General features: G+C 42.2%; 1 protein-coding gene across 1 annotated transcript in view; it reads right to left on the reverse strand.

Moving 5' to 3' along the window:
* Window positions 1-881: 881 nt before the first annotated feature.
* The window catches only part of LOC139395671 (citrate lyase beta like), a 199,032-nt gene continuing 185,355 nt past the window's right edge, over window positions 882-14,558 (reverse strand). The window contains exons 7-8 of the mRNA XM_071143001.1: window positions 8,394-8,518; window positions 882-2,997 (exon numbers count right to left, since the gene is read on the reverse strand). Coding sequence (XP_070999102.1) covers window positions 2,902-2,997; window positions 8,394-8,518 — 221 coding nt within the window. The 3' untranslated portion in view covers window positions 882-2,901. The remainder of the gene's footprint in view (window positions 2,998-8,393; window positions 8,519-14,558) is intronic.

Below are 14,558 nucleotides of genomic sequence, written 5' to 3' on the forward strand. Positions count from 1 at the left end.
GCTTCAGGGTATCCCCAAGAAACAATGCATCATTTAAACATATCAAGAAGTTTTACCGTATGGCCAATGCTCTTCTAAAAAACAACTACATTTTCTAAACACATAGAACCAAGTTTATGTGTCATATTCCCATTCATAGTTGAGGCTCGGAAAAACATATACATAACAGTTATATTAAGCTTTCAGAACAGCCCGCCCTTTTGGTACTATATTTCTTTGTAAGAAATGGAAATTATTAAACTATATATTTGAACATGTGCATGTCTGCTTTTAAGACATTAGCCTTCACACTCAAGTCCCACCAAACCTACACTTGCATTATTCCCACTCAGGCCTCCCAAACACACACACACACTTCAGAGGGGGTTCCCTAAGCCACTTTGTGGAATAAGCAGAAGTCAACTCCAGACGCTCCTGTCACCCAATCACAGCGACCGAATAGCAGGTGGAAAATGAGAGGTAAAAACAAGCAGAACACCATGACAAAATCACAACTAAATGAGAGTGATAGGCAAAATAAGTGGGAAGGAGTGAGAAAGAGGTGTGAGGGTGACAGAGAGAGAGATATGTGGCCAAATGCCAAGGAGACAGCTTATTGTTGGGGTTTTTGGCTGGGCACAGTGGTGGCTTCAATCTTTTTGTCTGGCTTTGGCCTGGTACAGACCTGAGAGCCCGCTCCAGACACAATAGATCATACAGCAGCAAGTCACACCCACCCACACCATACTGCCGTTTCATTACCATGACCACCAATGGCACCATTAACCATTCAACACATTATGCCTCAGTTCCCAGTAAGTGGCTGTGTAGCAGCAGTTAGAAAAGGAACCTCACCACAAGAAGGAGAGAAGTAAAAACAGAGAAATATGGACATTTGTTCATTTTTTATTTTGCGATAAATGGTCAAAGTGTGTGTTTGAGAATATGTTTGTGTGTATGATACACAGAGACAGTGCATGTATTTACATGTTAGTGCCTGTTTGAATCTGTGGTTTGTATGCATCTCTGGTGCTGAGGTCAGCGAGAGCCTGATGCCCAGTTCAATCGTATTAATACGGCCCCTTCAAGAAGAACATCGGCCCTCAGTCCACACACAAAGACCTCAGCTTTACTGACAGGACTGAAGCAAAATCTCATATTGTTGCTATAACTAAATGTGTTAAGGCTCTTTAGCAAACAGAGCTTTGATGTGGGGCTGAGTGCTAGGGCCCGAAGGAGTGTGTCTGTGTGTGTGTGTGTGTGTGTGTCTGTGTGTGCCCACAGTGCCCAGCCTGAATGGAAGAACAACAGCGTCTTGTTGTGTTTGTTTAGCCTTTCACCCAGCTGGACCCTGGAGGTGGGTGAGCATCTGTCATGACCCAGGAGAGGCAGGGGGCAAAGGCACACGCACTGCCAAAAAGTTCCCGCACCCCCTAGTGTAATCCTGGACGCTCCATTAACACATGAAAAAATACTATAGTTTACTATAGTATAAACACTGTTGTATTGGGGCTGCAGGAAGCCTAGGGGCGGCAGGTAGCCTAGTGGTTAGAGCGTTTGACCTGTAACCAAAAGGTTGCAAGATCGAATCCCCGAGCTGATAAGGTAAAAATATGTTGTTCTGCCCCCGAACAAGGCAGTTAACCCACTGTTCCTAGGCCATAATTGAAAATAAGAATTTGTTCTTAACTGACTTGCCTAGTTAAATAGAGTTTAAAATAATACAATAATAAAAAATATATAGTAATTGCAGACTGTACTAATGTTGTGGTACCTACTATAGTATATATGCTGTAGTAATTACTGTGGTGGTTTTGTGGGTATTACTGTAGCACTATAGTGCTTTTGTTTTATAATCTTTGACATATAAGTGGGGATCTTCTCCTTGAGGAAACCTATTAGACAAATGACCGCACATTTTCCATAACCTGTATGTAGGTTGGACTGGGGTCTGAACAGATATTTCATAGCTTCTGCTCTTTCTTATAACGTGTAGGGAACACAATATAGTCTATACTTGGCATGTAGGCTTCTCACTTATGGGTGGAGGGAGGGGAATGGGGAGGGTATAGGCAAATTAAGTACTGTAGCATTACTGTAGTATTTTTGCTGATTTCACTGTTGTGTTTTTGCAGACTGTAGTATACTACAGTATTTACTATAGTATACAACATTGTATAGTACGTACAGTGTGTCAAAGGATACTACAGATTCTACAGGATACAACAGTTCACTACATCATTCTATAGTAAGTACTGTAGTATTCTATAGTAAACTGTAGAAGTTTTCATGTCGGTTACCTTTGAAACAACTGGAATTCTTAAATAGTATTTTCACAACCATCGTGCCAACCCGAACTGTAATGTGCTGGCATGGATATTTTCTTCTCAAATTGCCCTTTCCAGCATGGTTCCAGCAACTATGGTACATGCGCAACCAGGCCAGCGCAGTGCAGTGCAGTTTGGCACAGTCAGTAGTATGAAAGTGTCAAATAATATCCTGCTTTACAACATTAACATCAGTCTAAAACATTAACCGTAAACCTGTCATTCTTACCACAAAGACACCGTAGGATATGAATATCAAACATTTTGTGCTTTATCAGTGAACAAATTAATCAAATGCATTTCATTTATCAACAATAATCAATTTAATAAAAACAAAACAAAAACACATCTAGAATTTAAGTGAATATACACCAGGCCTAGTACAAAGTTTCTGAAATGTTGGTGCTTGATACCAGCTGATAAACCTGTCTGGTCGAAGTATTTGGGGTGTCCGGTGGTATACATTCACCTCTCGCTAATGCCAGGGTATACATAAAAGTGACACTTCTCACTGTCTCTCAACTTGTCTAGTTTTTCCGTCCCCTCATTTCACTCCTCTGTTCTTTCCTCCCCCCATATCTTCTTCCAGAGCGCCTCACTTCCCCATGACGGCAGCAGCTAGCGTTACGATGTTCTGAGCCTGCTTCACTGAGGGCATGTCGATCATACTGCCCCGGAAGTTGAAGGCACCCTGGAGACAGAGAGAAGAGGTCAGTGGAGAATACTGGTGAAGCTAGTGTGCATCCCAATAATATCTCCTTTCTCCAGAAGTGTGCATTTGTTTACTTTGCTTTCAAGTATATGGAAACTCCCTCTAGTTCATGTCTACACCAATCCAATGCTTTTAATACTTGTGGGGAGTAGTGAACGAGTGCACATTCAGGAGGAAGGAGAGATTATTGGGACTCAACCAGAGAATGCTTCCTCATCTCCTCCCCTTCATCTGCACTGGTTGGAAAATACTTGACAGGTAAAAACATTTTGTGGAAGCTCATCACTAGGTTGGCTTGCACCTGGTTAGATCATTTCAGATTGGGCCAACAAAGTAGAGGAGGCAAGGAATTAAAAAAGACCCAATGTGTTAGTACTGGGGGAGAAAACAGTGTCCGACTTTCATTTCAGAGTCATCAGCACCTCACCAAAAGGGTGAGTTTTCTTTTTTATATATACATACAGTGCCTTGCGAAAGTATTCGGCCCCCTTGAACTTTGCGACCTTTTGCCACATTTCAGGCTTCAAACATAAAGATATAAAACTGTATTTTTTTGTGAAGAATCAACAACAAGTGGGACACAATCATGAAGTGGAACGACATTTATTGGATATTTCAAACTTTTTTAACAATTCAAAAACTGAAAAATTGGGCGTGCAAAATTATTCAGCCCCCTTAAGTTAATACTTTGTAGCGCCACCTTTTGCTGCGATTACAGCTGCAAGTCGCTTGGGGTATGTCTCTATCAGTTTTGCACATCGAGAGACTGACATTTTTTCCCATTCCTCCTTGCAAAACAGCTCGAGCTCAGTGAGGTTGGATGGAGAGCATTTGTGAACAGCAGTTTTCAGTTCTTTCCACAGATTCTCGATTGGATTCAGGTCTGGACTTTGACTTGGCCATTCTAACACCTGGATATGTTTATTTTTTAACCATTCCATTGTAGATTTTGCTTTATGTTTTGGATCATTGTCTTGTTGGAAGACAAATCTCCGTCCCAGTCTCAGGTCTTTTGCAGACTCCATCAGGTTTTCTTCCAGAATGGTCCTGTATTTGGCTCCATCCATCTTCCCATCAATTTTAACCATCTTCCCTGTCCTTGCTGAAGAAAAGCAGGCCCAAACCATGATGCTGCCACCACCATGTTTGACAGTGGGGATGGTGTGTTCAGCTGTGTTGCTTTTACGCCAAACATAACGTTTTGCATTGTTGCCAAAAAGTTCAATTTTGGTTTCATCTGACCAGAGCACCTTCTTCCACATGTTTGGTGTGTCTCCCAGGTGGCTTGTGGCAAACTTTAAACAACACTTTTTATGGATATCTTTAAGAAATGGCTTTCTTCTTGCCACTCTTCCATAAAGGCCAGATTTGTGCAATATACGACTGATTGTTGTCCTATGGACAGAGTCTCCCACCTCTGCTGTAGATCTCTGCAGTTCATCCAGAGTGATCATGGGCCTCTTGGCTGCATCTCTGATCAGTCTTCTCCTTGTATGAGCTGAAAGTTTAGAGGGACGGCCAGGTCTTGGTAGATTTGCAGTGGTCTGATACTCCTTCCATTTCAATATTATCGCTTGCACAGTGCTCCTTGGGATGTTTAAAGCTTGGGAAATCTTTTTGTATCCAAATCCGGCTTTAAACTTCTTCACAACAGTATCTCGGACCTGCCTGGTGTGTTCCTTGTTCTTCATGATGCTCTCTGCGCTTTTAACGGACCTCTGAGACTATCACAGTGCAGGTGCATTTATACGGAGACTTGATTACACACAGGTGGATTGTATTTATCATCATTAGTCATTTAGGTCAACATTGGATCATTCAGAGATCCTCACTGAACTTCTGGAGAGAGTTTGCTGCACTGAAAGTAAAGGGGCTGAATAATTTTGCACGCTCAATTTTTCAGTTTTTGAATTGTTAAAAAAGTTTGAAATATCCAATAAATGTCGTTCCACTTCATGATTGTGTCCCACTTGTTGTTGATTCTTCACAAGAAATACAGTTTGATATCTTTATGTTTGAAGCCTGAAATGTGGCAAAAGGTCGCAAAGTTCAAGGGGGCACTGTATATTTAGCCATTTAGCACAGGGGTTCTCAAACTTTTTGGGTCCAGGGACCCCCTCAGTGATATCAAATGAATCAATGACCCCCTTATAATCAGAACACACATCGAGTGAGAAACAAATAGCATACAAGGATTTTCACTATTGTTGATTTATTAAACAATGAATGACTTCGGCAATGCATGGCCAGACAAACCAAGTCTCGGGCCCAGGGAAGGAACATTTTAAAGGCCCATCTCTTGGCATAGGAGATAAAAAATTTCAGTTTTCAAGCTAATTTCCTGCAATTCTACAGATTTTGTCATGTGGCAGAGAGATGTTTGGTTGTTGCAGCTTTAGGGTTGGGGGGGGGGCTTCATTTATTAGAGATAGCTTGTGTCAATTAAAGAAAACCTAGTGTATAATGTAAATATTGGTAAAAATACAATTTAAAATAAAACCCAAAACAACTGGCCCTAGTCATAACAACTCTGATCATGGGTTGACATTGACTATTTTGCTGCAGAACACCATTAATATGGACAGGAGATATGTTCATTTATTGACCTACATATTATGATATTTCAGTATCTTTATTTGACAGTTGTGAAATTACCAGACTAAAAAGCGGACATTTCTGATCAGCTCATGAGCCAGTTACTTCACAAGCAACCTAAAATATCCTGAGCTCAGTTCACTAAATGAGGGAAAACATTTTCTAAAACTAGACAATATAAATAAGAAGACATTGGCAAGGCATTCACAGTCAATAACAACTGAGAGAGTTCAGGAAGAAACAAATGCCGCTGGGGCAGAGAAAGACTCTGCTCTCTGCTCAAACGCCTTAGACAACACGCACACACACAAGGGTTGGGTAGGATGGTCCCTAGGACGATGCTTAGTGTAGGCAGGGCAGAAGCCGGCAGGCAGAGAGAGAGAGAGGTGTGGGGCAGATTGTGTATTTCTCACACCAGCCTCTCCCTCAATAGGCAGGCACTATTGAGCACTACACACAGGAGGCAACGACGCACTAAATTAGAAACAATAATCACATTTTATTTGTCACCTGCGCCGCATACAACAGGTATTTCGGGAAATGCTTACCTACAAGCCCTTAACAAACAATGCAATTTTAAGAAAATATAGTTAAGAATAAATAAACTAAAGTTGGAAATAAAAAAGTAACCCAATAAAATAACAATAAGGAGGCTATATACAGGGGGTACCAGTACCGAGTCAATGTGCAGGGGTACAGGTTAGTCGAAGTAATTTGTTCATGAAGTTAGGGAAGTTAAAATGACTATGCATAGATAATAAACCGCCAGTAGCAACATTGTAAAATGAAAAGGGGGAGTCAATACAAATAGCCCGGGTGGCCAGTTGATATTTAATAATCTACACTTAATCAAACACTCCGCCCCACACCATTCCATATTCCAACCCAAATCTACTCTACTTACCCTGCAGTGTCACACTGGCGAGTATACAGAAAAGGACATTAACGATTAAGAGGTGTGTGTGCGCATGTACAGTGCATTCAGAACGTATTTAGACCCACTGAGTTTTTACACATTGTTACATTACAGCCTTATTATAAAATAGATTCAATAAAACATTTCCCTCATCAATCTACACACAATACCTCATAATGACAAAGAGAAAACAGGTTTTTACATGTTTTGCACATTTATAAAAAAGAAAAAACACAAATACCTTATTTATATAAGTATTTATACCCTTTGCTATAAGACTCGAAATTGAGCTCAGGTGCATCCTGTTTCCATCCTTAAGATGTTTCAACAACTTGATTGGAGTCCACCTGTGCTAAATGCAATTGATTGGACATGATTTGGAAAGGCACACACCTGTCTATATAAGGTCCAACAGTTGACAATGCATGTCAGAGTAAAAACCAAGCCATGAGGTTGAAGGAATTGTCTGTAGAGCTCAGAGAAAGGATTGTGTCGAGGCAGAGATCTAGGGAAGGGTACCAAAACATTTCTGCAGCATTGAAGGTCCCAATGAACACAGTGACCTCCATCATTCTTAAATGGAAGAAGTTTAGAACCACCAAGACTCTTCCTAGAGCTGGCCTCCTGGCCAAACTGAGCAATCGGGGAAGAAGGGTTTTGGTCAGGGAAGTGATCGAGAACCCAATGGTCACTCTGACAGAGCTCCAGAGTTCCTCTGTGGAGATGGGAGAACCTTACAGAAGGACAACCATATCTGCAGCACTCCACCAATCAGTGGCCAGATGGAAGCCACTCCTCAGTAAAAGGCACATGACAGCCTGCTTGGAGTTTGCCAAAAGGCACCTAAAGACTCTCAGAACATGAGAAACAAGATTCTCTGGTCTGATGAAACCATTATGGAACTCTTTGGCCTGAATGGCAAGCGTCATGTCATGAGGAAACCTGGCACCATCCCTACAGTGAAGCATGGTGGTGGCAGCATCATGTAGTGGGGATTTTCTTCAGCTGCAGGGACTGGGAGACGAGTCAGGATTGAGGGAAAGACGAACGGAACAAAGTACAGAGAGATCCTTGATAAAAACCTGTTTCAGAGTGCTCAGGACCTCAGACTGGGGCAAAGGTTCACCTTCTAACAGGACAACGACTTTAAGCACACAGCCAAGACAACACAGTGACTTCGGGACAAGTGTCTGAATGTCCTTGAGTGACTCAGCCAGTGGCCGGCCCGGACTTGAACCCGATCGAACATCTCTGGAGAGACCTGAAGCTGTGCGGCAACGCTCCCCATCCAACCTGACAGAGCTTGAGAGAATCTGCAGAGAAGAGAATGGGACAAACTCCCCAAATACAAGCTTGTAGCATCATACCCAAGAAGACTCGATGCTGTAATCACTGCCAAAGGTGCTTCAACAAAGTACTGAGTAAAGGGTCTGAATACTTACGTAAATTTGAAATTTCAGTTTTTTTTTATACATTTGAAAACCTGTTTGTGCTTTGTCATCATGGGGTATTGTGTGTAGATTGATGAGGGAAAATAACTATTTAATACATTTTAGAATAAGTCTGTAACGTAGCAGAATGTGGAAAAGTCAAGGGGTGTGAATAGTTTCTGAATGCGCTGCACAAAGGGAGGCACAGTGGAAATGTCACATCATAGAGCAGAGCTAGATGACCCCTGGTATAACTAAATTGATATTTGCACTCTTTAAAATTTTCTTGCATTTAATGGCATACCATGAGCCATCCTGTAATGTGTATTTTAATGCAGTTATGCACTGATGTCATCCTGTGAATTTCGTTCTAAAGTCCTAAGCAACGACACGTAAAAAAATATTTCTGAGGCTGACTACTATAGTTGATTTACCTTTCCCAGCTTCTGGTACTCGTCAAAGGCAGCAATCAGTTCTGTAGCCCACTGGACCCTCTCCTGACTGGGTGAGAACTCCTCCTGTACCGCCTGGACCTGGTTGGGATGGATCACCTGCTTACCTGTATAGTGAAAAGGAAAATACATACATGTACATGAGCCTATACATGAACACAGAAATATCAATAATATCTTCAAGCGAATAACTTAACAATCATCTGCTTATCTGCATAGGGACAAAGATAAACAGCCTACATTATGTAGTAGATATTGTACAAGCATAAAGAAATGCCAAAAACATTGCAAAATTAATACAAAATTTTCATGCTTAATCAGTTGGTTGAAATTAAGAGGTAACAATGTTAAAATCATTCTGTGGCTTACTGAGAAATTCATCTCAACTGCTAAATACTTGGTACATGTTGTTGCTTTTCAAATGACTTGGTCAAATTAATTGTGTATTTCTTGACATGTTATTTTATCAACAAAGACCAGATAAATAGTGGACTGTAAAATAAAGTGTCACTGTGATTAAATTATTTTTGTAGAGGCTTTTATATTGTTGTATTGGAAGGTAGCCATCCACAAGCCGTTCTTTCTCTGGTGGGCGAGGGGTCTGTGCCCAGCCGGTGGCCCAGCCGGTGGCCGGTGTATGTGTGTTTGATTGGTGTGTGTTTGCGTTTTCAGTCAGTGTGTGTTTGGTCAGTGGCCCTGTGTTCAGAAGGTGTGTGTGTGTTTGGCCAGTGTGTGAGTTTGTGTGTGTGTGTTCTGTCAGGGTCTCTCAGACTGTGTATATGGGACACCGTGGGGCGAGAGGAAGTGATGCATCACGAGTATCATGGGGTGTCCTCTCCATTTTGTCCTTGAGCAGCACCGTATCGTGGCTGTACCTCGGCTGTAGAGGAGAAACTTTGCTGCACGCTTAGTTACGCTTCAATCTCAGCCTGAACCCATCTGGAACAGGACCCTGACTGCTGCTAAACAGGCCTGTGAGAGCTCGAAGAATACACAGTGAGCATTTCATTGTTAGTCTACACCAGTTGTTTACGAAGCATGTGACAAATACAATTTGATTTGACATACATACACAGGCAGCCTGGAAGACAGACACACACAGGCAGGCACACATAAATAATTCACTGCAGGTGTACTGTTTTTTTCTTTCCATCACAAACACACAATAAAACCATGCTATTACGCAATAATATTGTAACAATTCAGCTGCCAAATTCTAATGTAGTCTTAGAAAATATGACAGCATTCAAATCGGATCTATTCCATATCTAATTTCTCCAAAACCTCAAAAAGAGCATAATTTTCTCTGAACCAACCAATTCTTTCCAATTCCAAATAATCCCCAACCAGTCAAACAAAAAATGCTAAAAGACCAAAAACACCACCTTTTTGCCCCTGTATGTCTGTACTTAACAACATTTACCTAATTTAAAATACACTCTAATCGAGAGCGATTTACAGGAGCAATTATGGATACGTGTCTTGCTCAAGGTTTTTCACCTATATCTACTTGGGGATTCGAAACAGCAACCTTTTGATTACTGGCAAAACGCTCTTACCGCTAGGCTACCCGCCACCCAACTAACAAGGAGTTAAACCCATTCTGACACAATCCACAATTCTCATAAGTCTAGGAGCTAACACACGGCGCTCTGCGCTGCCATAACCCTGTGTACATTGGCGGATCAAACTTGTAGCAGAGAGAAGAGAAGAGTTAGTGCTAGCAGGTAGGCAGTTAGCGCTAGGCTAGCAGAATGGAGCCCAGTAAAAAACATTAAATAATAAATAGACCCCCATCTTCCCCTCTCATCCTGGTTAACCCCTGAGAAACAGTGTCTGCCTTTTATGTTTCACTTAAGAGAGTAGTTTGATGATGATATGTGAATTGTTTTTTACAATATATTTTCATTGAGGTATTTATTTATGTGAGGGTATTTGAATTAAAAAACTTGAGAAAATAAAAATAAAATGCTACTTTTGCTGTTTACAGAAAATCATTTGTCGGAAGTTCCACAGAGGGATCATGAGTGCGTGTGTGTGTGGACATAAGGATTCTGCATGCACAGTTCCTTTAGGGCTGGCTATGTTGGATAAACATCCTAAAGAGGAGTCCTTGCTCCCATGTCTGAGGGGCGAGTAGGTGTCTGAATTGTGTGTTTTTCACGTTCACAGATAGCACTGCGGGGGATTCAGTTCTCTTATAAGAAAATATTCCCCCTTACCTCCTCGGCCACCGGTTTCAAGTTTATTTTTGTTACATGCACAAGTACATTGAAATGCCTTTCTTGCAAGCTTTTTCCTAACAATGCAGTAATCAATATCAGTAGTACTGAGTAAAGTAGAACAAAACACACGAGAAATAGAAAAAAGAACACGCAAAAGTAGGTAAGCATCAGGGTCGGTGCCAAAAACACATTTACAATGGGCAGGGACGCTGGAGTGGTAAGGGTAGATATGTACAGGGGTAAGGTGACTAGGCATCAGGATATAAGATAAACAGAGTAGTAGCAGCATATATGATGATTGTATATGTGTGTGTATGTGTGTATAGAGTCAGTATGAATGTGTGTGTGTGTGAGCAAATTAAGTGTATGCGTGAGTATGTGTGTTGGAGTGCGAGTGTGCAGAGAGTCAGTGCAAAAAAACAATACAATAAAAGATACATTCAGATAGTCCTGCAACCTTTTTGTTAGCTATTTAGCAGTCTTACGGCTTTAGGATAGAAGCTGTTCAGGAGTCTGTAGATGTCAGACTTGTTGCTCCGGTACCGCTTCCCGAGTGGAAGCAGATAGGACAGTCTATGACTTGGGTGGCTGAAGTCTAACAATTCTCTGGGCTATCCTTTCACACCACCTGATATAGAGGTCCTGGATGGCAGGGAGATTGGCCCAAGTGATGTACTGGGCTGTCCGTACCTCCCTCTGTAGCGCCATGCGATCGAGGGGTGGCAGTTGCCATACCAAGCAGTGATGCAGCCGGTTAAGACGCTCTCAATGGTGCAGCTGTATAACTTTTGGGAGGATTTGAGGGCTGTTGTGTTTCTTCACAACTGTGTGCGTGGACCATTTTAAGTCCTTGGTTATTTGGACACCGAGGAACTTTAAGCTCTCGTCCTGCTCCACTCACTAAAGTGGACCTAATATGGATGGGTGAGCGTACACCCCTCCATTTTCTGTAGTCCACAATCAGCTCCTTGGTCTTACTGACATTGAGGGAGAGGTTGTTGTCCTGGCACCATACTGCCAGGTCATTGACTTGTAGGCTGTGTCATTGTCGCCGGTGATCAGGCCTACCACCGTCGTGTCATCAGCAAACTTGAAGATGATGATACTAGAGTTGTGTGGCCACACAGTCGTGGGTGAACAGAGAGTCCTGGAGGGGACTAAGCACACATCCTTGTGGGTCCCCCGTGTTGAGGGGTCAGTGTGGTGGAGGTGATATTGCCTACCCTCATCACTTGGGGTCAGATCACTTAGTTGCAGCGGGAGATGTTCAGTTCCAGGGTTCCATTCTTGGTGATGAGCTTGGAGGGGACTATGCTGAGCTGTAGTCAATAAACAGCATTCTCATGTAGGTATTTATCTCATCTAGGTGGGTGAAGGCAGTGTGGAGTGTAATTGAGATTGCGTTGTCTATGGATCTGTTGGGGCGGTCTGCAAATTTAAGTGGGTCTAGAGTGTCTGGGATGATGGAGTTAATGTGTCCCATAACTAGCCTTTCAAAGCACTTCATGATTACAGATATGAGTGCTACAGGGCAGTAGTCAGTGTGGTAGGTAGCCTTAGAGTTCTTGGGAACAGGAATGATGGTGGTCAGCTTGTGGAGATTACAGACTGGGACAAGGAGAGATAGAGAATTACCGTGAATATGCCTGTCAGCTGTTTTGCGCATGCTCCGAGAACGCGGCCTGGAATACCGTCCGGCTCCGTGGCCTTACGAGTGTTGACCTGATTAAAAACGTTACTCACGTCGGCCTCACAGAGTGAGATAACCCAGTCCTCTGGGTGAGTGGGGGGCCCTCATGCACAGCTCTGTGTTTTTGTTGAAGCGTGCCGGGTTAAGAATGTGTATGTACTCTGTAATATGAACTTTCAATTATCTTACAGTTTCTAACATAATAATATCCACATGGACACTAAAGTAAATAGAAAACTAATCTTGTTTTACAAGAAATTCTACCCGACATGCATGTTCTTTCCCGTATGAGGGTGAAGAAGGATCTTAGGTTGCTTCCTGTGAGCAACAGCTGCACATTTCTTTGTTTATTCAAATGTACATTTTGAAGCTCTTGCAGAAAATAGTAGAATATGTATGTAAAAATGTATGTAAATAGTGAAAAAACAAAGAAGCAGTACTGCAATGTGACATCATCTATAAATATGGGTTTTTGTCAAGTGTTCCCAAAGGCTGAGGAAGGCTGCCGACAAAACGTGTCAGTTTGTTCTGACCTCTGCTGCTAAAAAAATATATTAAAACTTAAAAGAATATTTCAGTGAGTGCAGGTTTTTTCTTTCTTCAGCCATATGCCTTTTGAACCCTACACACAAATACTTTTTGTTACTACAAATTTGAGCTGAGCACGCCAATTTCTCTTTCCCCTCGTTACCACCCATTCTGGCACTGCTAGGGTTAAAGATAAGAAACGTTTGTGTGTGTGTCTAATGAAGGGAGAGTGACAGAGCACACTGACTGACAGGGTGACTCAGGTCCCTACACTTACACCCTCATTGGCTCTCCCAAAACGCATTAGTCATGCCCTCCAGCCAATCCCAGGCTGCCATGTGGTGCTGGCCCCCCATTGGAGGATTGCTATTTAGCAAAGTGCTCTCAGGCGAATGATGGGCAGGGTCCCTGGGATGCCAGTGAAATACCATTTGAAAAAAGCACCGAATTTCCACTGAGATTCGGGTAAATGCTTTCTCTTTGCATGTTCTGCTGGTTTTTCCAGTTAAAGGAGAATTTCACAGATGGGAGGTGGCAAAAATAACGCTTTGCCACTGAAAATCTTTAGTATTAGCACAGAAAAGGCCACCATTTTATGGTAAGACAGTGGGCGGGGAAACAAAAAGACTACACAGCCACAAAATGGACTTGCTACAAAAATCATATGGACAAGCTACAAAAATCATGTACTCCGGAAAATATAGCTGAAGAGCCTATGCCATCATATCAGGAAAATAATGTTGCTCCAATTCTAAATCCTTCTAAAATCACTCAAAAGGACAAAAAAAACACACCACTTTATGGTATCAGCAGCATGTCCATCATAATGGTCAATTACTGAGACCGGCAGTCTTTTGTATGACAATAACCGGCTGACAAAATGTAATGACTGCCACAGCCCTAGTCAGTACTGGTCAGTTGTTGTGGTCAGTAGTTGTGTGGTTTTGGTCAGTAGTTTTGTGGTTGTGGTTAGTAGCTGTGGTCAGTAATTGTGTGGTTTGGTCAGTAGTTGTGTGGTTCAGCAGTTGTGTGGTTGAGGTCATAGTTTTGTAGTTGTGGTCAGCAGTTATGTGGTTCAATAGTTATGTGGTAAGTAGTTGTGTGGTTGTGGTCAGTAGCTGTGGTTGTGGTCAGTAGTTGTGATCAGTAGATGTGTGGTCAGTAGTTGTGTGGGTGTGGTCAGTAGTTGTGGTCAGTAGCTGTGTGGTTGTGGTCAGTTACTTCCGGTCACAACTTCCAGACTTGTCTCCGTGCTGCTGTTTGTTGGTACTTTGTTGCTATCTGACAACTTTACCGGAGCTAATTTACCAACATCATAAGTTTTCTTTTCCTCGCTCAACTTATTTAATTCAACTTTTTCACCCGGACACTTTATCTGGACATGGTTCTACAGGACCTCCACCAGCCAAAGCGAAGTAGTAACATTAAGCCATCTAATTGCAGTCGCTGTACTCATAATAGACAGGAAAACTATCACCTTGTGGTGAGGATAACCATGCTGCAAGCCCAGCTTCAGACGCAATCGCTAGGCAAGGACAATTTAAGTGTAGGAAAGGATGAAACAGCGTCAGTGCCACCAATAAGTACAGATAGCAGTATAAATCACCTCAAACAGTCCCCGCAGCCGGACAATTTTCTCAAGGCTTCTGGAAGGAAATGCTGTCGGAATGCTCAACTGGTGTCGCTCATTCAGCCAAAATAAAC

This window comes from Oncorhynchus clarkii, chromosome 3 (genome assembly GCF_045791955.1).
Source record: "Oncorhynchus clarkii lewisi isolate Uvic-CL-2024 chromosome 3, UVic_Ocla_1.0, whole genome shotgun sequence".
In the NCBI taxonomy this organism is placed as follows: Eukaryota; Metazoa; Chordata; class Actinopteri; order Salmoniformes; family Salmonidae; genus Oncorhynchus; species Oncorhynchus clarkii.